Genomic DNA, 21700 nt, shown 5'->3' on the forward strand with positions numbered 1-21700 from the left:
CTTCCATCTGCTCTCTATTGTTCCACCCACACATGGTAGAAACAATCTTCAAGAGAGCACGTAGGACAAGAGAACACTACACAGGGTATGTTGTGCTTGTCACTACCCTTTGAAGTGCCCATGGTTCCCTTCCATCTGCTCTCTATTGTTCCACCCTCACATGGTAGAAAGAATCTTCAAGAGAGCACGTAGGACAAGAGAACACTACACAAGGTAAGTAAACCATGAGTTCCATAAGTCCAATGCATCCCAAATAAAGGGAGCCAAAAAGAATAATCCATCCCAGTAAAAGGGAGCCATAAACATAATCCATAAACCTGAGGATGGATCCAAATTCCTAGAAAAGAAGTCCAGGAATCCATACACCTGTATACCATAATCCTTGTATACCATAACTCTTACCACATACTCCGTGCTAACCACACACCTTGGAGTAGAGATGAACTTAATCCATAAAAGCATCATATCCATGAGATAACCAAAGATTTCTTCTCTATAAACTCGAACAGATTCATCCATAGAAATTGCCTGTTAAGTCCAATATCTATATAAATCTCGTCCAAGAAAGAAATCTCCATAGATATATTCCATCCCAATAAAGGGAGCCATGAAAAGAATTCATCCCATTAAAGGGAGCCATAAACAATGTTTCCCTGAAACCATCTCAAGGCAAACAACACCACCTTTCTCCTTGCATAGCTATACAAGGGTTAGTGATCATCAAAAACACTTCATAGTAAATAGCAAAAGCACCAACTTTGCAAACTCAAAGTATACTTAGCTTTTCTTTGCCAGGTTGGTCATGAAGCCAAAAGAAATATCTCCTCACCATATCCTTAAGATATCCCGAGATATATCTCCATATAGCTTGCCTGTAAGCTTGATAATATAATCCACAATATCCATATGGAAAGAGTGCTAAACGTGTGCACATAAAGCCAACTTCACACTTCCACGATAAAATTCCGTGAATTCATAAATCCTTATATCAACAAGCTGTCTACTGCTCATGCTCTTGCTTCATAAGCTATGAAGCGGCTGGCCATGCTTAACAGCAATGATGGTAAGTGTAGTCCCCACTTGAGATCTTTTCTCTTCCTTATTGATAGAAGGAAGCCTCCGCTTCCAAGAAAGCCTATGCTCTGATACCAATATAACTCGCAGCGGCCGTGCCCGGGGGACTAGGGCCTTTGACACACTTGTTGATACCATCAATGCATATTAAAACATTTAAACATGGCCACACCCTTAACACATATCCATCATCACTTTGCATAAAATATAAAGCTGGACAAAACATCCACAAATGCTGAAAATGGATCTTGCACATGTGACACCACATAGAGGCCGGAATGGGCCGACCCCCCCCTTGGAGTATTTTATTACCCAAGGAGAATAATATCATGTACAAGCTTTGAGGGCCTTACTCTCCCCACGGGAGATGCCGGATTATCCATATACAAATGCCATAACACAGCCCAACACGAGGCAACCAAGCCGGAACATAGGCTGTAGAAATGCGGAGCCAACAATATAATCCATATACCTCCGTGTGGGTACTGATTCTTCCCCAAAAACCACGGGTCTTCATGCAATAGAAAGGGTACAGCAAGTACAACTCTCCATTCAGCCGGTACAACAGATACAATGGTTGGTACAGCCGGTACAGTGGCTGGTACAGCAGGTACAGCAAGTACAAATGCTAGTACAGCAGTTACAGTGGCTGGTACAGCAAGTATAGTGGCTGGTACAGTCGGTACAGTGGCTGGTACAGCAGGTACAGCAGGTACAGCAGGTACAGTCGGTACAGTGGCTGGTACAGCAAGTACAGCAGGTAAAGTGGCTGGTACAGCCAGTACAATGGCTGGTACAGCAAGTACAGTGGCTGGTATAGCCGGTACGATGGCTGGTACAACAGGTACAGCAAGTACAAATGCTGGTACAACACATACAATGGCTAGAAATCATAATAAATGATTGAATACCCTTGCCTTTAGTATTTCTTCGCGATGGAAGCCTCCAAAACAGTCCCCAACAGCCGGTATTCTTCATGGGCAGCCTCCAAGAGAGAGAGAAAGAGAGTAGCCATCATTAGAGAAACCTTCAACGGTGGTAGAGGCTAGTGTGCAGCAAGAGTGCCTCCATTAATGAAGAAAGGGGGCTCCAATTTATAGATTTGGGCCTCCCATGAGCTAAAATGGCAAGAGAAGGCTACAATGACAAGTGGAGAGCCACACAATAGCTGAAGTGACGAGTGTGAGCCCACTTGTCTCACTTTGATCCATTTTCTAACAAGTGTCAGGCCACTTGCCTCACTTTGATCCACCTCCTTGCCACATGTCCCAATCTAAGAGATGGGTCCTTCCATAAACTTTATCTATAAAAATATCCCAACTGGTAGACATTCTGTCATAGGCACTTTGCCAACTCTTGGTATCTGCTCAATTCCAGATGTAATGACGCGAACAGAATTTCCATCGGAGTCGGGCCAAAAATAGCGGGGGATTATCCTAGAATACAAAGGACCACACTCCTAAAATTTAGGAGAGTTTGTACTTTCCAAATATTTAAACATCCTGGAGTCCACCAGACCCCTTTCAGACTGGGAAATGTCCAGGCTGGTGACAACTATCTGTGTTCCGTGGGTGAGACCGGCTTACATCTCCAAAATGAGAAGGCCACTATGTCACAGGAGCTGCGGTCTCTCCACATGATGCACTTGGTTGTACAACACGAGCATGCTGAGTAAAGAAGACAACTAGAGCAACAACAAGTGGAATTGGATTCTATCTGGTCAGTTAAGGATGAGCTGGAGAAAAGCTTGGCTACTGTCAATGCTGCTGACCTCGCCCTTCAACATGCTAATCTCCAAGCGGTGATGGATATTAAGGAGGCCGAGCTTACGACACTCAGGGCTCAGAAGGAAAAACTATGGCGGAAGGCCTTGGAAAATATTTTTCTTACTAATTTGCAAATGGGGCTCCGGACAGCCTATGATCACCTAACAAGAAGATGTCCGTGTGCAGTAGGTTGTCCGGACCCACCTGGAGATGGTTAACTCTGTGCGGCAATCGGCTGCTGATGCAGACAAAGTAGAGAAGCATGGTCTACGGGCTAGAGTGGAAGCCCTCATTGCCATTTAGAATGATACGGAGAAAGATCTCTATGAGGTTACGCCAGCTGAATGGGATGAACGGAAGTTGAAAGGCCTAGCAGACATGCAACAGCTATATGAGGACATGACTCAGCTGATTACTGGTGGCCTTGGAGCACCCACCCATACATTGTTTCGATTTGATACCTAATGGGTCACATCTCAATATCAGAAGCTTACTCAAGAAAAAGATGACCTCACTGCTTAGATGGAGCAAAGTACAACTGACAATGCTGCACAGATATGGCACCTTCAGGAGGATCAAGAGATGCTGAGCAAATGGCTCACTGAGCGCTAGGACCCTTACAAACTCTCTGGCCCAGGCAATGAATAGATCTGTTGCAGAGATGACACACTGGCGCACTGGCAACAAACTCTTCAGGAGGAGAGGGAGCAATCTAAACAACTCGCTGATTTGCTCGACAAAGAGCGTACCTCTCATAACCGCATGTTGACCAAGCATATCCCACTAGTTGCACCAGGCTCAGAGCTACAAAACTTCATGCAGATTGTGTTCGGGTTACCGAATATATTACTTCTTTTGTGGATATTGTTAACCACACCTCTACCCGGTTGTCGGCTAATTGGAATGAATTTAATTCATTCCTTTTAAAGTATTCTACTGGTGCTGTTTGCTGCTGCTGGTGCTTCTCGACGAACCCCTCTTGTGGAAGATCTCCTTCACCTAGGCATATTCCCAGAGGAGATTCTTCTTCCCACCCCATCAAATGACTAGAGAGCATGCATGTAGAGCCGGATGGCATAGTCACTACATTTCTTGATTGAGAATCTAGATAGGATTGATGTTATTCAAGGAAAATAATGGTTTTTCAACCATGAAGCCCACCCACGTAGATTGGAAGGGTCGTACTTAGTCCTCTTTGATAGATGATGCTCCATTTTTTTCTTAGGGTGATTTTGTCCCATTATCTACACTGTGAATTCAGCAAGACTTCTGAGTATAAAGTGTTTTAGTGTGTTCTTGATCCCCTCTCATCTGATGTTAATTGTAACTTAAATGCAGGATACAACGAACTTATGATTTGGTAAAACATATGTTTTACTAGCCTAAGATTAAGGCAAATGTCCAAGACTATGTGGTCAAATATCATTAGTGTCACGTGAACAAGGACTGGAGGTTGCTAGATCCTCAAAGAGAAATGAGGAAGTATTTCCATTGATTTTATTATTGAGTTACCATGGAGCAACAGAGGACATGATGCTATCTAGGTCGTGGTAACAAGATAACAAAGATAGCAAGATTTTTACCCACAAGGACGACTTTGGAAGCAACTAAATTGGCACAATAGTTGTTGAGTGGCTTTTCAGATTGGAGACTACGTGGAGTTTGAGTTCTTTTGATCATCCTTAGTGTGGTGGGCGATAGAGAAGGTGAATCGGGCTTTTGAGGATATGCTTTGTGCATATACCGCTCCAGGGCGACCATTTGACTCGGAGAGATACATCCCTATGGTAGAGTTTGCCTACATGTCATGTGCTAGCTAATCCCTAAAGGGAAACATATAAAGAACTAGCTTAGAACCAGATCAAGAGCATAGGTTGCAGGTATGGGCAAGGAGGGACTGGTGGTGGACAAGGGAGGTTGTCGACCAGCGCATGAATGAGAAGACCTGTCAGCTGCAACAAGATTACATGTTTTGGTCCAAGGCATGACCAACTTCTCCACTAGGAAAATCCAAGGCCTATTTAAGGCAAGTTTGCTCAATGTTTTGATTCATTCAATCCATCTTGGATTAGGTCACTAGATTAGGATTAGATTAGGTATTCTCTACCTTTTCAAGGCAGTCGAGGGCTGCAAGATTGTACATCCTTTTTGTACCATATGAATATACTAAATACTCAACTCTCTCTCTCTCTCTCTCTCTCTCTCTCTCTCTCTCTCTCTGTGTGACATGTGAGAGCTTAAGACCGTAGTAATCACAACCTTAGTCTAACTAAACTGCACTTAATGATGTTTAAGAGATAGACAAATATGTGTCAATGCAATGCAGCTATATTAGATGATGAATGCGGTTACAATGAGATCCAAATGGATCTATACTGCTGAATATGATGATATGCTATATGAACTGCTGTCCACTATCTTTCCCTTGTCTCCTGGGAAGGAAACGCTGAAGGGATGCTTTGGAACAGATGCTATGCTGACCTGATGATGAAACGCAGATGCCCTTCAACACGGGAAGGTGGATGCTCCATGCGTTTGCAGATCTGATGGGCGGAACTGAACTGAATGCTGATGAGGATGCGTTGCTGAATATGCTGTTCCCAAGGCTTCTTGGAGGAGATGCGTTGGAGAACACTAGGCTGAATGCTGCTATATGAGATGCGTTGATCTATCTGCTGAGATGAGAGGCTGAAACGCTGGAGTCAGATGAGATATCCACTACATACTCTTGCGCCTCTATTTATATGAACGAGGGCTGCTGGTCGGCCAGATTGGCTGCAGTCGGCCAGCTGCTGAATGTCCACGACTGACATAAAAGTGCACAAACGCTGGTCGGCTGATGTACACATGCTCTCGGCTGATGTAACAGGCTGTCGGCTGCCTCCACAAGCCCTGAATGCTGGTCTATATGGCTAATGTGATGCTACCATGCTGAATCCAACTCATACCATGTGGTACATGCTGAAAACATTCATTTAAATGCCTGAATAATGCCTAATAAAATCCTGATGATGCTTATGATGCTAAAATGATGCCATGTCACTGTACACCTGAATGGTGTGCACGTGACATTCCCCGCTGCTAAACTGTTGCTGGGTGGTATACCTCGCAACCTTCGACTCCTCTGTGATCCTTCTCCTCTGAACCACTGCCCCCCTTCTGCTGCCGGGACTGAGGTCGTCTGCAGGAGTGAAATCCTTTGAGCCAAGACTCTATGTATTGCGGGAACTGAATGGCAAATACCTGAGTCACCCTTGACCTGCCTCTGGAAACCTTTCACCTACCATCTGCGTCGTTCCTGAAGCTCTGAACCTCCTGAGGCGATGTTGGAGCAAACTTCTGTCTTCCGTGGAAGAGAAACCCCCTGCTGCCAATTGAAGCCCAAAACTTATGTCCTCCTTTGATGATGGATGTCATTCTTTCCCAGAGAGTTCATGGGCAACATGTATGCCTTGCAGATGCAAGTCTGACTGCTAAGATGACTGCTAAGATATCTGTTATGCAAGCCATGTGCAACCCTATATGCTGTGCAAGAATGCAGATGGATGGGTTACTGATGCAGACCTAAGGGAAAATCCCTAAGGGTGGCTTGCAAAATTTTGAGAACTGGGTTTAACTGTGCGGAAGCGATAAAAATGATGTCTGACTGAATGACTGATGAACTGAACATGCTCTAAGGCTCGTTACCCTGTAACGCTCTGATACCAATGTGACATGTGAGAGCTTAAGACCGTAGTAATCACAACCTTAGTCTAACTAAACTGCACTTAATGATGCTTAAGAGATAGACAAATATGTGTCAATGCAATGCAGCTACATTAGATGATGAATGCGGTTACAATGAGATCCAAATGGATCTATACTGCTGAATATGATGATATGCTATATGAACTGCTGTCCACTATCTTTCCCTTGTCTCTTGGGAAGGAAACGCTGAAGGGATGCTTTGGAACAGATGCTATGCTGACCTGATGATGAAACGCAGATGCCCTTCAACACGGGAAGGTGGATGCTCCATGCGTTTGCAGATCTGATGGGCGGAACTGAACTGAATGCTGATGAGGATGCGTTGCTGAATATGCTGTTCCCAAGGCTTCCTGGAGGAGATGCGTTGGAGAACACTGGGCTGAATGCTGCTATATGAGATGCGTTGATCTATCTGCTGAGATGAGAGGCTGAAACGCTGGAGTCAGATGAGATATCCACTACATACTGATGCGCCTCTATTTATATGAATGAGGGCTGCTGGTCGGCCAGATTGGCTGCAGTCGGCCAGCTGCTGAATGTCCACGACTGACATAAAAGTGCACAAACGCTGGTCAGCTGATGTACACATGCTCTCGGCTGATGTAACAGCTGTCGGCTGCCTCCACAAGCCCTGAATGCTGGTCTATATGGCTAATGTGATGCTACCATGCTGAATCCAACTCATACCATGTGGTACATGCTGAAAACATTCATTTAAATGCCTGAATAATGCCTAATAAAATCCTGATGATGCTTATGATGCTAAAATGATGCCATGTCACTGTACACCTGAATGGTGTGCACGTGACACTCTCTCTCTCTCATATCTTCTCTCTTGCTTGCATTTTGCATGAGGTTGTTCCAAGATGGTGTTTAGGGCTGAAAGAAGACTCCCAGGGCTTTTGCATGTGAGACTACAATAGTGCTAAGCATTTAGAGTTCGTTTATCCTCGTGTACACATATCATCCTAGATATTTGGTAACCTTCGGGCTAAGGGTATTCAGATTACAAGAGATGATACTCATATTTCTTAACGGATATACAAGAGATAATAATATGAATATCCTTAGGGCTAAGGGTATTCATATTACAAGAGATGAAAGTCATATTTCTTAATGCATATGTACAAGATAATAGTTAGTGCATGGGATGCTATCATAAGTACTCAAGACAGAGCACGGTTTTATACTGATACACAAAGGACGATTTTATACTGATACACAAAGGACGATTTTATACTAATAGACAACGTTCTCACCGAGCGAGTTATCCAAGGGAATGTTAATGTATTCCAACAGTTCGAGCACGTTACAGATGGTGAAGGTTAGGAAGTTATCCCCTAGGTACTGTGGACCTTACCAAACTCTGGAAAAGATTGGTGAGGTGGCCTATAAGCTAGAATTGCCTCCTAATGTGCAAGTTCATCCAGTTTTCCATGTGAGTAGACTCTGTGAGAAACTAGGGGTTGAGGATAATATTATTACTCATTCGAAACTTGTTGAGGTTGAGGACTTATCCTTTGTTCCACATGAGCGACTGACTTTAGCAAGAGAGCTTAAAAATAAGTTGATCCTTGAATGCAAAATTAAGAGTGGAGGACTCAACTTGGGAGACAATGGCTAGTTGTAATATTGGTTCCTAGACTTCACTTAGGAGTAAATGGTTGAGGGGAAGAATGTTATGTACCTAATGCTAATCCTCAAGATTAGGGCCTCATCTGGCAAGGTACAACAGCCTTGAGATTACGAAAAGCATGTAGATATGGGTGGCTAAGACTCATTGTTTTTAATAATTCCATGTGAGTTGGCTATTTATGATTGGATGGTTATTTATAGCAACAACTGTCACTATATAAGTGAGATGGGTGGTCATTATCATGAGAGACTAATAGTTGGTCTATGTATGAACCAAAGTAGTCATACTCCTACCATGGACATGGTGGATCACAAAGTCTTGTTGAGAACTTGTACGAGCAAGCTCTCGTGGTATGGGACACCAAGGCTGATTTGGAATGAATCTATACGATGAGCTTTATTTAGCCCCCTCGCTTGAGAGGAGGAACAAGATGCAAAGCATGGTTGTGGGTGGTGAGCTTTCTTGCATCTTTCTATGTTGTTTGTACTAATCTTGTGTTGAACTTGTGATTTAGATGATTTCTTGAAAAATCTTACATCCCTGCTTGGCTGGCTTGGGATAAAGTGTTAGTGCCTAAAAAGGAAGGGGACATTGGTGTTATTCATTTGCCCACTCATTGTGTTGCTAGAAGGACTCTGATGCTCCCTAGGGTTTTATCTCAAAATGTTACTTGGGCTTTAATGATGAGGAAATTGGTGAAAATGGCTAATGTTTTGGCTAAGGGTGGATGGGGGAACCTAAACTGGAAAGATAAACTGTTTTCATACGCCCCTCTCAAAATCACATGCTTAGATTTTTGCAAACTGCTATGCAAGTGCTGGAAAGATAATTTAGGCTTCATGTCTTGGGATGGTGGTGGAAGGGTAACGGGTAATTCCATGCTGTCCTTGGGTCTATGGTGGACGTATAAGTTTAATCTCCCCCTAGCTTTACTTGACACAAAAGTGGCAAAGATTCTTAAAAACAAAGGCATTAGATATATGGCTGACTGCTCGGACAGGGATCTGGCTGGGTGGAAAGAGGTGAATCTCTTTATCTTTGGAATTTCAATTAACTAGGAGAGAGAGAGAGAGAGAGACTTAATGACTCAAGTGCTGGAGGTATTGCATAGTGAATTATGTTCCACAACAACTGATACTTCAATCTGGATCAAGGATTGGACTTGGATCAATGGTGTCAAACTAAAGGAGAGCAAAACTAGGGACATTTATGCATTAATGAGAAAGGAGGATGCCAATGTTTTGTACTGTAATAAAATATGAAATGTAAAATGGAGCTCCTCTAGCTGAAAAAAGAGATGGTACTTGATCTAGAATTGTCAAGTCCTTAGGAAATTTCAAGTTTTTATGTGGAAGGTTTGCATGTGGACATTACCTATTGGCTATAAACTGCAAAAAAGAAACAGCCAATGACATTTGCCCTAGCTGCAGGTCTTCAATAGAAAGTGGCAAACATGTGTTTTGGGAATGTCCAGCTCTAAGGAGCACCTGGTGCAAAATGACTAAGTTGATAAAGAAGGGTCTAAACATGCAAACCTTTTGGGAGGACTGGTTATTTGGAAAGTGGACAATCATTGATGAACTCAGTGGGCTAGTGTTTAATATTATCAAGACTTGCATCTTATGGAAAATCTGGACCAACAGGAATGAATTTTGCATTCTTGAGAGCTACATATACAAGGTTGCAAGATTCAAAGTTGATGTATAAATGTGTATACATATGCTGGTCTGTATGTAATGTAAATAAAATTAGATCTCTGGAATTGGATTTGTTGATTCAAAACCTACAGAGGAATTCCCCTGGCTAAACTTCAAATATACTAGGGTTCTTCTCCTAATGATGTGAGATATTGGATTGAGAAAAAAAGACCTAGATTTGGACTTAAAACTCAGAGATGGTACCGCAAGGAAAAACAAACTGATCACATATGTTGTCCTTATTGAGAACCCCGTTGGCACTAGACCCACAATCAAGGTCTGGTCAAAGCATGGGGAAATGCTAGAAAAACAATCCCCCCCGTGGTTGCACTACCGATGCCATGATGGAGACTTGCTTATTACTAGGGTATCAAATCTCTTGGAACAATCTTGTTTCTTGTGTGAGGATGAAAGATGAGACTTTTTATGTAAAATCTTGAATAAGGTGAAAAAAGAGTAGATAGTAGGTTTTCTGGGTTTGGTGTATGTTAGATTTGGAACAATTAATATAAATAAAGATTATTGGTCCCCAAAAAAAAAATCTTACATCCCATTTATATTAGATACCTCCCATTTGTTTATATTTTAATTGAGCCTTCGAACCCTAAGAATTATTCCCATGCTAGACCTTCCTATTTCATCTCCCATATATTAATTATTTTATTTGAACTTAGAAGCCTAAGGAACCTAGACAAATGCAACAAGACATGAACTAATCACATTTTCTTTTAAGGAAAAGCATGTGATGCGAGCGCACACGTGCTTTGAACCTGCTTTCTCTCTCTCTCTCTCTCTCTCTCTCTCTCTCTCTCTCTCTCACACACACATACACACACACACAAAACTGTAACAGACGCATACAGATGTTCTACCATAATCACAAGAAATTTCAGGCCCCGAAGAGCCTGAAATTTCTTCCAATAAGTTTAAGCTCTCAAAAACAACTGTGTGGGTTTTAAGTGCACCTGCACATTAGAGAGAGAGAGAGAGAGAGAGAGAGAGAGAGAGGAGAAAAGGTTGCTTCAAACACCAGAAAAGGTGGTCATAAAATAAAAAGTAGGAGTATGTGATGATCTCAAAACCCAAGTGAAGCGATGTTTCAAAACCAATGCAGCACTAATGATCCCATGAATCAGAAATACACTTCACGATGCCAAGGGAAAAATACCTTGCAGAAGCAGAGAGAGTAAGCAAGCTTGAAAGGGTTTTCGTGAATCCAAGCCTTTATGAGCCCCATCTCTTGGTGGTGGGTACCATGTTTTAATTAAACCCAATGAGTAGGCCATAAAATTGATGTAGTAGACGGCTGCACAAGCTTGTGCAAAGCATGTGGCAACAATCAACCCAAGGCCTTTCTGTAGTCATCCACATGAGCAGGAGCCTTTCTTTAGTCCACTATAGACATCACATACGCTCGATATATAATGCTCGAACCCATCTCAAGCACAAATAAACTCATTTCAGCACCTTGGAACACCCTTAGCAACCCCTTTGAATGCCCAACTTGACGCAGCAGCCATGGGGAAACTTCTGTTTTTCTGAATTAAAAGCACTCCTTCTGCACTCTGATGCGCCTTCCTTTATGAGATGTGCAACGCTTTCTGCCTTTCTCCGGCAACACCATGCATTTCAACCCATCCTCCAAAAGGTAACCACAAACTAGCAACTGGCTTGGTTCATGGATGTCATCTTCGATCCCATCCTCCTTAAAAGCATGAACTGCCATGGGATGCCTCTTCATAGTAGGTGTGGATGCAAGCCTTGTACTGGAAAGTAGTCGCATTCCTTTATGTGCTTCACACCTTTTTCTCCCTTGCATGGGCATTTCTTCACAGACCATACCCCGAGCATCTGTTATCCCACAGACATTAGCCTTCTGCAGCCCAGAAATCGTGTGATTCTTGTGTTTCACACAAAAAATATTAGACGAGCTCTCCTTTTTCACTTGGACTTTCCATGGTAGTGCGAGCAGAGCACCATATTGCTTGCTTACTTCATCAACAACTGATGATCTTGTAGATACCTTGTTTAGTCTATCCTTTAAAACTGTAATAACCGACCTCTTCTCTTGAAGGTTGCTAAGCTTTCTGTTACCAATTCTAGTGAATTTGATGGTCCACTTGGAAGGCTTATACCACCTTGGAGATTCAGTAGAAATGATGGCGGGCACCATTCTCTGCAGCAGTTTTTTGAAAGCATCATCTGGCCTCCTTTCCCCATTGTTCCCTCTATTCCAAGCATAGTCAAAAATCTTTAACAAACCTGTTTCTATAGCTTGAGCATCACCTTTGCTTTCAGTCTGAAAATAGACAGGAACATGATTTCAACGAAGGCTTTCTCATAACTAGATCCCTTTCCTTCAAAGACAGCCACGTTACTCTTAAAACTTTACCCTACTAATAGCAGCTATGAAGGCAATGAGACCTCTCTCTCTCTCTCTCTCTCTCTAAACAGTCCAGACAACTGATACATTTTCCCAAGCAGTGACGATGCCGCCGGGAAAAAACCCTCTATCAACCATGCACGCAATGGAACTGTGCAGACGATCCGAATCCAAGAAGCGACCAACTCTCAGCATATCAGATGCATGGAAGCCATGGCCGAAAGCTGCCCCGAATTCGTCCAATATGGCCCGGTATACCCGATTGGCCATCGAAGATGAATGCATTTCGGGTGAGCCATATGCGCCACAAGCCAATCCACCTAAAGAAATGAAACAAATCCACAAGTGCAACCTCCACTATTGCACCCGGAAGATTGTTGAAAACCCAATCCCTGACTGAAACATGTGTGTGTGCAATGGACCACCAAGCTCAGGAAACAAAATCCCAAACACGTTTAGCAACTAGGCAATGCATAAATAAATGGAGGCTATTCTCTGGGCAAGTGGTGTAGAAAACACAAAGTCCTGCTACTTCCTTGATCCCCTATAGGCAAACCTCCCACCAACACCCGCCAAACAAAGACTTTCCCTTGAAAAGGGATCTTGGAACGCCAAACACCCATCAATATATGCTTCCACCATGAGCGTCTTCAAGCTACCCACCAGACTGTTGGGTTTTTCAATAACCCACCTCTTATCCATGATGATTCATAGTTGTATCCAAACACATGCACACTTTTTCTTTTCTTTCTTTTCTTCCGATGACCGGAAGAACACAGTTGTATTATTTTTTGTCTCATAGGCCAACTTTGGCCTCTCGTAGACGTTAATATCTCTCTCTCTCTCTCTCTCTCTCTCTCTCTCTCTCTCTCTCTTTAAATCTCTCTCTCAAGACTATGATCTTATCAGACATACAGCTTTGAAAAAATTACATACAGCAGTCCACCGGAATGCGATTGAATACCCCCGTGAAAAGGCCTCTGTGAACAAGCATGGCCAGCAACAAGCATCTTCCTTCTTGCCCAAGGCACTGAAAGGATCAAAGATCTTCTCAGTAGCATCAGATTTTGTTTGCCAGAGCTTTGGGGATGTGATTTCAGGTTGCTGGGATTTCCCACCCTTGAGCAAGTCCACTCCACCTTCCAAATGAGAACCACAGCGGCCATAGTGTTGAAGCCGTGCACGAACGTTTTCGGCCTGCCCAACATAAATAATGATAGTCGAATCCTTTCTGGGGTACCTAGAAGATCTCGTGCCGTGGCTGCTTGAGCATTCAGTTGAGCACAACGCAAGCTCATACACACCAGGACCAAAATAACTCGACGGAAGATTGTGCAATCTGTACCTCTCTGCGCCCTCTAAGCCAGCAGAATGGTTCTGCCAATCTGTGGGTCCCACAAGCACCTGCAACACACATAAACATCAGCAGCTGTAAAAGGCCTACAGCAACAACACAAACATCAACAAATACATGAAGGGGCCTACAGAGAAAATGGTTGAACCTATCAACAGCAATGCATGTGGCCTGGACCACACACTGTAGGATTCCTAAGAACATCAGCAACAAGAGTTTACTGTAAAACCTCTTATTTCCAAAATTTTGAGTTTTCAAGCATCCATGATGAAGCATCTCACCAGCTATGAGTTTGATCTCTGTTGAGAAACATCTGATTCATCTCTTTACCGAGCAAAGTTTCATTCTAATGTATGTACCTACATACGTACATTGCATGTGTGTGTGTGTGTGTGTGTGTGTGTGTGTGTGTGTGTGTGTGTGTGAATGTGTATGACGTGTATGTATGTAAGCATATGTACTATGTCTGTGTACTGTGTTTGAATGTGTGTATGTGTACATGTGCACTCAAACATACACGTGCACACATGTACGTGAACGTGTACATGTGCATGTATGTATTGGCAGGTCAAATGGTCAAATGTCCCATTCTCAATCTTACAGATGATGCAAGTGGTGAAATATAATAAAGTTTATAAACAGTGAAAAATTATTGCTAGCAGTAGGTATTAAACAAACGGTAATGCAAGAAGCAGGGAAAAACAAATGATTAGACTGAAAAAAAAAACAGCTAAAAGATTATGGGCTGTAAATTCAGATGCAGAAATCCTGTACTTGCCTTCCAATCAGAGAAGAGCTTGTCCAGGGAAGCAGGCAGGCAGTGATCTTCTCTCTTCAACCTTGGCCTTGGGCTATGGTGAGGAGGGGCCTGTCTGTTGGGTTTCGTGGTCTTGTATACCACTGTCAGCGAAGAGCCCCCCATCGGGGATCTTGAGCATTTTGAATCGTTCACGGTATTTACACGCTTTTGGTGTCCGGCCAACAGCTATGTCTTGCAGGTTGTTCACACGGTTGGTAGAGTTAGAAGTACATGGGACTGATTACAAGGGTAAGTGGGCTCTACAAATCAGACTGCACCCAATGCCTGTAAGGGAGGTTTCACAAAGGGGTGGCCCCTCCCAAAAGAAGTTGGCTCAGTGGCTCCTACTTCTAATATCGTTTGCTTGTTTGAGGATGGATTTCACACAAACCCCGCCATATAACAATGGACCCACCCAATTGTGCATGTGATGCCCAAACAAGCTAGCAGGCCCTTGAGACTTAGGCCCACTAGACATCAAATTTATGGTCGAGTGGTATCCATGACCAACAAGAGTCCCTAGCCATAGATGGTTGGCTATTGCAAGCTCGCATCCCAAAGGTTAGCCTTATTCAACAAGTGCTAGTCCTTCCTTAAAAAATTATACCAATATTTCTTGCATTGCGAAAATATGTTAAGCCATTATTTGCTACATTGCGATAATATGTTATATTTACATATATTTATATATAATTGTTAGAAATAGCGTTACAGGAATGCACACGCATACACACACAATGGAGAAGCTCAAGGGAGCACACAGTGAGATGATAGATAGATAATGAATGTGTTCTATACAAAGATGATAAGTATACCCCAAGATGGGTGTATACTAGCGCATGGGGAAAAACCTCCTAAAGAGGGAAAAAGTGTCATGGCTGATCCTAGTGTGTTCATACACTAGAATCAACCAATGATGTGTGTGAATACACTAGTGTGTTCACACACATCACTACCAAATATGGCTACAAATCCCCCTGGGAGTGATGATGTGAACAAGGAGTGAGCTAGCACTAGAAATACAGTATGTGCCAAACTCTTTGGACTGTGATAAGGAGCCCAGACTAGTCCCCAAAGGGAAGTAAGTTTAAAGCTTTGCAAAAAGCTTCAAACTTCTCTCATGGGAGAGCATTCATGAACAAATCTGCCAAGTCCTGTGTTGGCACATAAGCCAAGCTGATTTCCTCTACAAAGCATCTCTCCTTGACATAATGATAGTGCACCTCAATGTGCTTTGTGCAAGCATGAAAAATTGGATTCCTTTGCAACTGCTGTAGCGCTTTAGCTATCACAGTGAAGATGGTATTGGCTGAGTACTCGGCCAATACCCAAAGAAGAAAAAAATAAGGGTCAATCTTCGCTAATTGGCTATTTTTTGGGGGTTTTTTTGCTAAAATATTCGCCTAAATTTTGGTTGTTTTGAAAGGTTTTATTCGCCCAATTTTAGACATTTTAGGGTATTTTTTGAAAACGTTTGCCCCATTTTTCATAGTTATAGATTTATATAAGAGAAATAATCGCCAACCCACCTACACTTATATATTCATGGAGGCAACTTATCTTTTACCCTGTACACCCAAATCAGTAATAAGGCGCCTGAGCCAAACACACCCAATTGTAGCTATAAACATTGCCCTGTACTCAGCTTCATAACTAGAAGTGGTCATAGTGGGTTGCTTCTTGCTGAGCCATGATATACATGAATCACCAAGGCGAAAGCAAAAACCACTCGTGTGTCATAACATCCAGCCTAGTTTGAGGTTGTAAATGCATGCAACTGTGATTTACTTCCCTTGGGATAAAATAACCCAAAGTGTTTAGTGCCCTTTAGGTAACGGAACACCCGTTTGATAGACTGCCAATGCTTTATGCCTGGGCTATGCATTAATTTGCTCAATATTGAGACCACATAAACTAAATGTCAAGCCTAGTGTTACACAAAAAGATAAGGCATCCAATAGCTTCTTGATACAAACCAGCATCAAAAGGGTCACTTGCATCTTCAAGACTTAGTTGTAAACCCGGTTCCATAGGTGTAGCCAGAGGTTTATAGTCTTCAAGATTGAACCTCTTCAACAATGCATCTATGTATTTCCTCTGCAGCATAACAATGCCATCATTACGCTACCAAAACTCAATGCCCAAATAGTAGTGCAATGGTCCAAGATACGACATCTCAAACGACTTTTCTAAATCAGCTATAAAAGCTGAAATATGATCATCATTAGGGCATATGAGCAGCATGCCATCAATGTATAACACAATGAGCAATTAAACATCCTTAGTACTCTTAATATAAAGGGTACTATCAGTTGGGCTATTGCAAAAACCATGTGTAACCAAGTATGCATGATCTTTTTGTACCATGCTTTGGGAACCTGCTTAAGACCATATAAAGCTTTCTTTAATTTGCATACTTTTGATTCTTGACTTTCTATAGTACAAAACCACAAGAGATATATAGACCTCCTCATGCAAATCTTCATTCAAGAAGGTAGTTTTGATATCCAACTGACGTACATTCTAACCTTTATGTGTTGCTAATGCAATGATACTCCACATGGTAGACATACGACAAGTGGGTGCAAAGGTTTCACCATAGTCAATGCCTTTTTCCTGTGCATAACCCTAAATGCAACAAGCCTTTCGGCACTATCGTCAACTTTATGTTTAAGCTTGCAAACCCATTTTATGCTAGTGGCTTCTTGCCATAAGACAGGTCTCCCAAATCCTATGTATCATTTTTGAGTATCGAATCATACTCAGATTGCATAGCACTCATCCAATTTTCAGATTCCTTTGCTTCATCAAAGGAGATAGGTTCCTCTTCATTACATAACCTGCATCAACATGAGATGCATGATGAGAACCTGCACGTGTTTTACTAGGTAAAGGAGTGGCCAATTTGTTGTCATGTAGTGTTTGCACCAGCCATTTTGGCATACTTTTTGACTCCTCTATTTTCCTTTGTCATGTAGGCTGTAATGCCTGTGACCGACGGCAGACCGGATGGCCATGTCCGGGGTTTAGTGGGAGAGGACGCCCATGCGGAGTCATGGGCGGCCAGGCTAGTGTGGACGGCAGGCCACACACTATATAGCCTGGGGGATGAGGGGCAATCCTTATTCTTCCTCTATGGCTGGGTGGTGAGCCAGAGGCCGTCCCCTCTTGTGGTAACGCCCGTAGCGGCGTTACGGATATCTAACACTGGTATCAGAGCGTGGTTCGAGGGGATCGTGAGAGTTCGCGCGTGAACGGGGGACCGGAGCCCACTCGATGGTTTTCATCCACAATCTTCTCACCCTTATCTCCACAAGGGAGTGTGTGGAGGGAGGCGACCAAGCCATTTTTGAAGGGAAGAACTCTCTCTCTCTCTCTCTTTCTCTCCCCGTCACACACAGCAAGTCTCCACGCAGGTAAGCAAAATCAATTTTCATTTTGTTTTTTTTCTCTGCGTTGAATGGCTGCGAAAGAACTCGTTAAACCTTGTGTGTAGAGGTGGGGGGGTGAAGACCAGCCCCACGAAAAATATTGAAATTGTATGCACACGACTGTGTGTGGGGGGGCGAAGCAACAGCCCCACTGCGAAGACCAGCCCCACCAGCCCCACGGCCGCGTTGAAGAGCCTAGGGGGGCTTGCCTTGGAAAGGCGAAGAGCAGCCCAGGACGAAAAGCCCACGAACGGCGTTGAAAAAAAAGAAGCTGTGATGAATGGCTGTACAAGGCTTGAATGACCCGCACTTGGAGCAGCCCAGGACGAAAAGCCCACGAACGACGTTGAAGAAAATGCTGTGAATGGCTGTATAAGGCTTGAATGACCTGCGCGATCAGCAATGCCAGGCAGCTACAGCAAGCGTGTGGAGGTAAACGTCGTCTGGGAAGCTTGCGTCGAAGTTGGGGACGCCTTTGCCTGTGCGACCTGGCCTGCGTAGCCAGCCAGGCCAGCCAGCTAGGCCAGCCGGCGGGGCGGCCAGCCAACGGTAGCGGCGGCCAAAGCAGCCACAATGGCCAGCCAACGGGCTAGCCACGGCAGCGGCGGCCAAAGCAGCCACAATGGCCAGCCCCCACGGGCCAGCCAACCAACCAGCAGGACCAACGGCCAGAAAGAGAAAAGAAGAAAAAAGAAAAAAGAAAAAAACCATTTCTTTTTTTATGTATTTTCATTATTCAATTTTAATAAAATTAAAAATGAAAAAATTCAAACAAACGCTCTCTCTCGGCTGGGGAGGAAGGATAATCCCCGCAAGAAATAATCTCGGCAAGGCACAGCCTCTCGATCATTTTAATTTTTGTTATGAGTTGCAGGCATTTTTCGTGGATCGGAGCATCTCGGAAGCGTCCTTGTAGAGGCTCGCAACGCAACACAAATTGACAGGCGACCGGAAAGGGGGGTGACTATTTTCTCTCCACCACTGCTCATTTTATTAGCGTTTTTTTAAGTAATTTTCGAGTTCTCGCATTATTTTTTTGCAAGAATTAAAGATGTCTGCTAGGTGTAGTGTGTCCCCACCGCCTTCTACTTCTCTAGGTTTTTCCAGTCTCTTGTCCTCGGTCGCGGGTTTGACCCCGATCAAATTGTCAGGCCGTGCACGCCCGACCGTTGTTTGGTCCGGAGTGCGCTCGTCGATCACGCGTGATCTACCAGCGCCCTCCTCGTCTATTGACCCCGCCTTAGGACCCAGCGAGCCCGCCAGCGGCCGCATTGGCTGATGACCCCTTTCTGGCCGATGAGCCAGAGGACATGAACACTGACGTCGCCGAGGGGACCGAGGAGGACCTCTTGGATTATGAAGACGACGACTATGACCTATTGGACCCTGTTGATGTCCTGACAGAGACGGAGCTCTCTAGTGGACTGTTTAAATATCTTAATGCCAAATTGAACACTATGGGTAAAGTCCAGGCTGATTTAGTCACGATGCTACAGAGCATCTCCACACGGTTAGATGCACTGACAGCCGCCTTGGCTAGTACTCCAACTCCTCGTGGTAGCCGAGCTCCTGCGGCACGGGTGAGCGTAGCCTTGCCAGTAATTGCAGGAGTACAGGCCGATGCGCCTGCGGGGCCGTCCATAGCGACAGCTTCGTCGTTATTAAAAGACTTAAAGCCGCCTAGTTTTGGTGGCGAGGAAAAGGAGAGAAACAAGGACTCAGTCAATATGTTTCTAGCGAAGTGGTCAGATTTGCACGCACTACGACAGCAACCTAGCCGTATACAGCCCGTAGAGGCTAGTCTCTCATTAACCGGCAAAGCGTACAAGTGGTGGATGAGTTTGACAACTTGCCCTGCCACTTGGACGGAATTTGAAACAATGTTTCGAAAAGAATTTTCTGTTAATGAGGCAGAGAGAAGCTGGGAGTTATGGGACAAGTGCTCGATGGAGAACAAATCCCTAACTCAGTACATCTCAAACTACAGGGAGATAGTACTCAAGCTAAAGGGAATCGATGCATTCCAAACATTGCGAGGCTTTAAGAGAGGCCTCAAAGATGATTACCTTGAGTACGTAGAACCCTTACAGCCTAAAGACTCAGCAGAGGCAATTCAATATGCATAGATATTCGATGACATCAAGCGCCGTAGTGCGCGTGGTGGTTCTAGCAGGGCCGAGGGTAGTGAAAAGAGGAGGTCAAGCCTCAAAAGAAAAGGGTTTCGCAGTGAAAAACAAGGGGATAGGACGGACCAGGAAGGACAGGGTGGTCATTGGTCTAAAAAACCGCGACCATCCAGAAAAAAAAGAGACACCGAAATCCAAAAGAAAGAGCAGTATATTAAAGCGCGAAAGGAAAATCGCTGCTTTAATTGCAATGAAGTAGGGCACACGAAGGCTGAGTGTCCAAAGCCTAAAGCTAGCACGAGTGGCAACGAGCCCAAAAAAGATGATAAATCTTCTAGGCAGTTGCATACAGTGTAGCAACTCCCTCTCAGTTCCGCAGAGTTTAGAGAGGTGACAGTGTGTCATCGTGATGAGCATCATGCTTGTTCAGTGACACCAGCGATGTGGCAGCCTACTGTAGGTCCGCATGATATGGTGCGCATGTATGGCACCATAGGTGGCCGTAGAGTCACAGTTTTTATTGATGATGGAGCTAGCCACAACTTCTTGAACTACTCGTTAGTCAAGAAGTTGGGATTGACTGAGATCCGGAGTGATCATGAGTATACTGTTGGCCTAGCCAATGGATATGATAGAACGGTATGGAATACCGTAGTATTGGGGGTCCCATTATCTATGCAGGACTACGAGGCTCCGCTTGACTTTCAGGTCATGCACTTAGCCAGAGCAGACGTATATCTAGGCAGGGAGTGGCTGTATGGCTTGGGCCCTAGTCTAGCTCGGAATTACTTACATAATACGCTATGTTTTGAGCACGGAGGTAGAGTCATCACCCTGCAAGGCGACCGTACTGTCCCTGCCACACCACTTATTTCCTCCATGGAGCTGTGTACAGCGGTCCGTAGAGACTAGATAGCAGAGGTATATGCTTGTTACCCTCTTTTGAATTCTGTTTCCGTAGATGAAACAATAAATGCTTGTTACCCTCTTTTGAATTCTGTTTCCGTAGATGAAACAATAAATGATGTTTGCGTAGACAAACAAGGAAAACAAAATAACCTTGGACGAGACCCACTATTTGAAAACCCTGTTTGGCATGCATGTGATTCAAATAAGAAAAAATCCAAGGTGAATGAGACATTAAAGAAAAAGTACGTAGATACTTTAATGAATTTATTATAGGAATTTCAGGATGTTTTTCCTGATGATTTACCAGATGGTTTACCACCATCTAGAGAAGTAGACCATGGCATCGAAGTTATGCCAGGATCAAAACCTATAAGCAAACCTGCTTATAGATTAAGCCACTCCGAGGCACAGGAGGTGGAAAAACAATTGATGGAATATTTGAACAAAGGCTTTATTCGGCCTAGTTCAAGTTCGTGGGTGGGCATCGCCTATTCTTCTGGTAAAGAAGAAAGACGGATCTATGCGGATGTGCATAGACTATAGGACTCTTAATCAGACAACGATTAAGAACAAGTATCCGATGCCACGCATGGATGAGTTTTTTGATCAACTCTATGGATCGAGATACTTCACAAAAATAGACCTGAGATCTGGGTATCATCAGGTTAGAATAAAAGCAGAAGATGTTGCGAAGACAGCATTTAGGACCCGTTTCGGGCATTTTGAGTTTTTGGTTATGCCATTTGGGCTAACCAATGCTCCAGCGACGTTTATGACA

The 21700-nt window shown here is 43.7% G+C and overlaps 1 protein-coding gene across 2 annotated transcripts; it reads right to left on the minus strand.

Moving 5' to 3' along the window:
- Positions 1–10937: 10937 nt before the first annotated feature.
- LOC147616021 (protein EFFECTOR OF TRANSCRIPTION 2-like) lies at positions 10938–14764 on the minus strand. 2 transcript variants are annotated; one of them, XM_086778658.1, is made up of 3 exons: positions 14436–14764; positions 13219–13707; positions 10938–12219 (listed from the first exon to the last, which is right to left on the minus strand). In XM_086778658.1, the coding sequence occupies exons 1-3, from the start codon at positions 14577–14579 to the stop codon at positions 11464–11466; spliced, it is 1389 nt and encodes a 462-aa protein (XP_086634784.1). In that variant the 5' UTR covers positions 14580–14764; the 3' UTR covers positions 10938–11463. The 2 variants fall into 2 exon arrangements, with proteins under 2 accessions (XP_086634784.1, XP_086634785.1); XM_086778659.1 differs by having other exon boundaries at positions 13240–13707; positions 14436–14762.
- Between the last annotated feature and the right edge of the window lie 6936 nt (positions 14765–21700).

The sequence above is a fragment of the Cibotium barometz genome, chromosome 39, assembly GCF_041138505.1.
Source record: "Cibotium barometz isolate CiBa-2024 chromosome 39, ASM4113850v1, whole genome shotgun sequence".
NCBI classification, from domain to species: Eukaryota; Viridiplantae; Streptophyta; class Polypodiopsida; order Cyatheales; family Cibotiaceae; genus Cibotium; species Cibotium barometz.

What these genes read in the sequence shown, in the direction of transcription:
- LOC147616021 (XM_086778658.1), bottom strand. Translation starts at nt 14,579, where the DNA reads ATGGGGGGCTCTTCGCTGACAGTGGTATACAAGACCACGAAACCCAAC. An exon ending in AGCTCTTCTCTGATTGGAAG is followed by an intron (nt 13,708 to 14,435) that starts GCAAGTACAGGA and finishes TGTGTGTTGCAG; the next exon opens with GTGCTTGTGGGACCCACAGA. An exon ending in TATGTAATTTTTTCAAAGCT is followed by an intron (nt 12,220 to 13,218) that starts GTATGTCTGATA and finishes GTCTATTTTCAG; the next exon opens with ACTGAAAGCAAAGGTGATGC.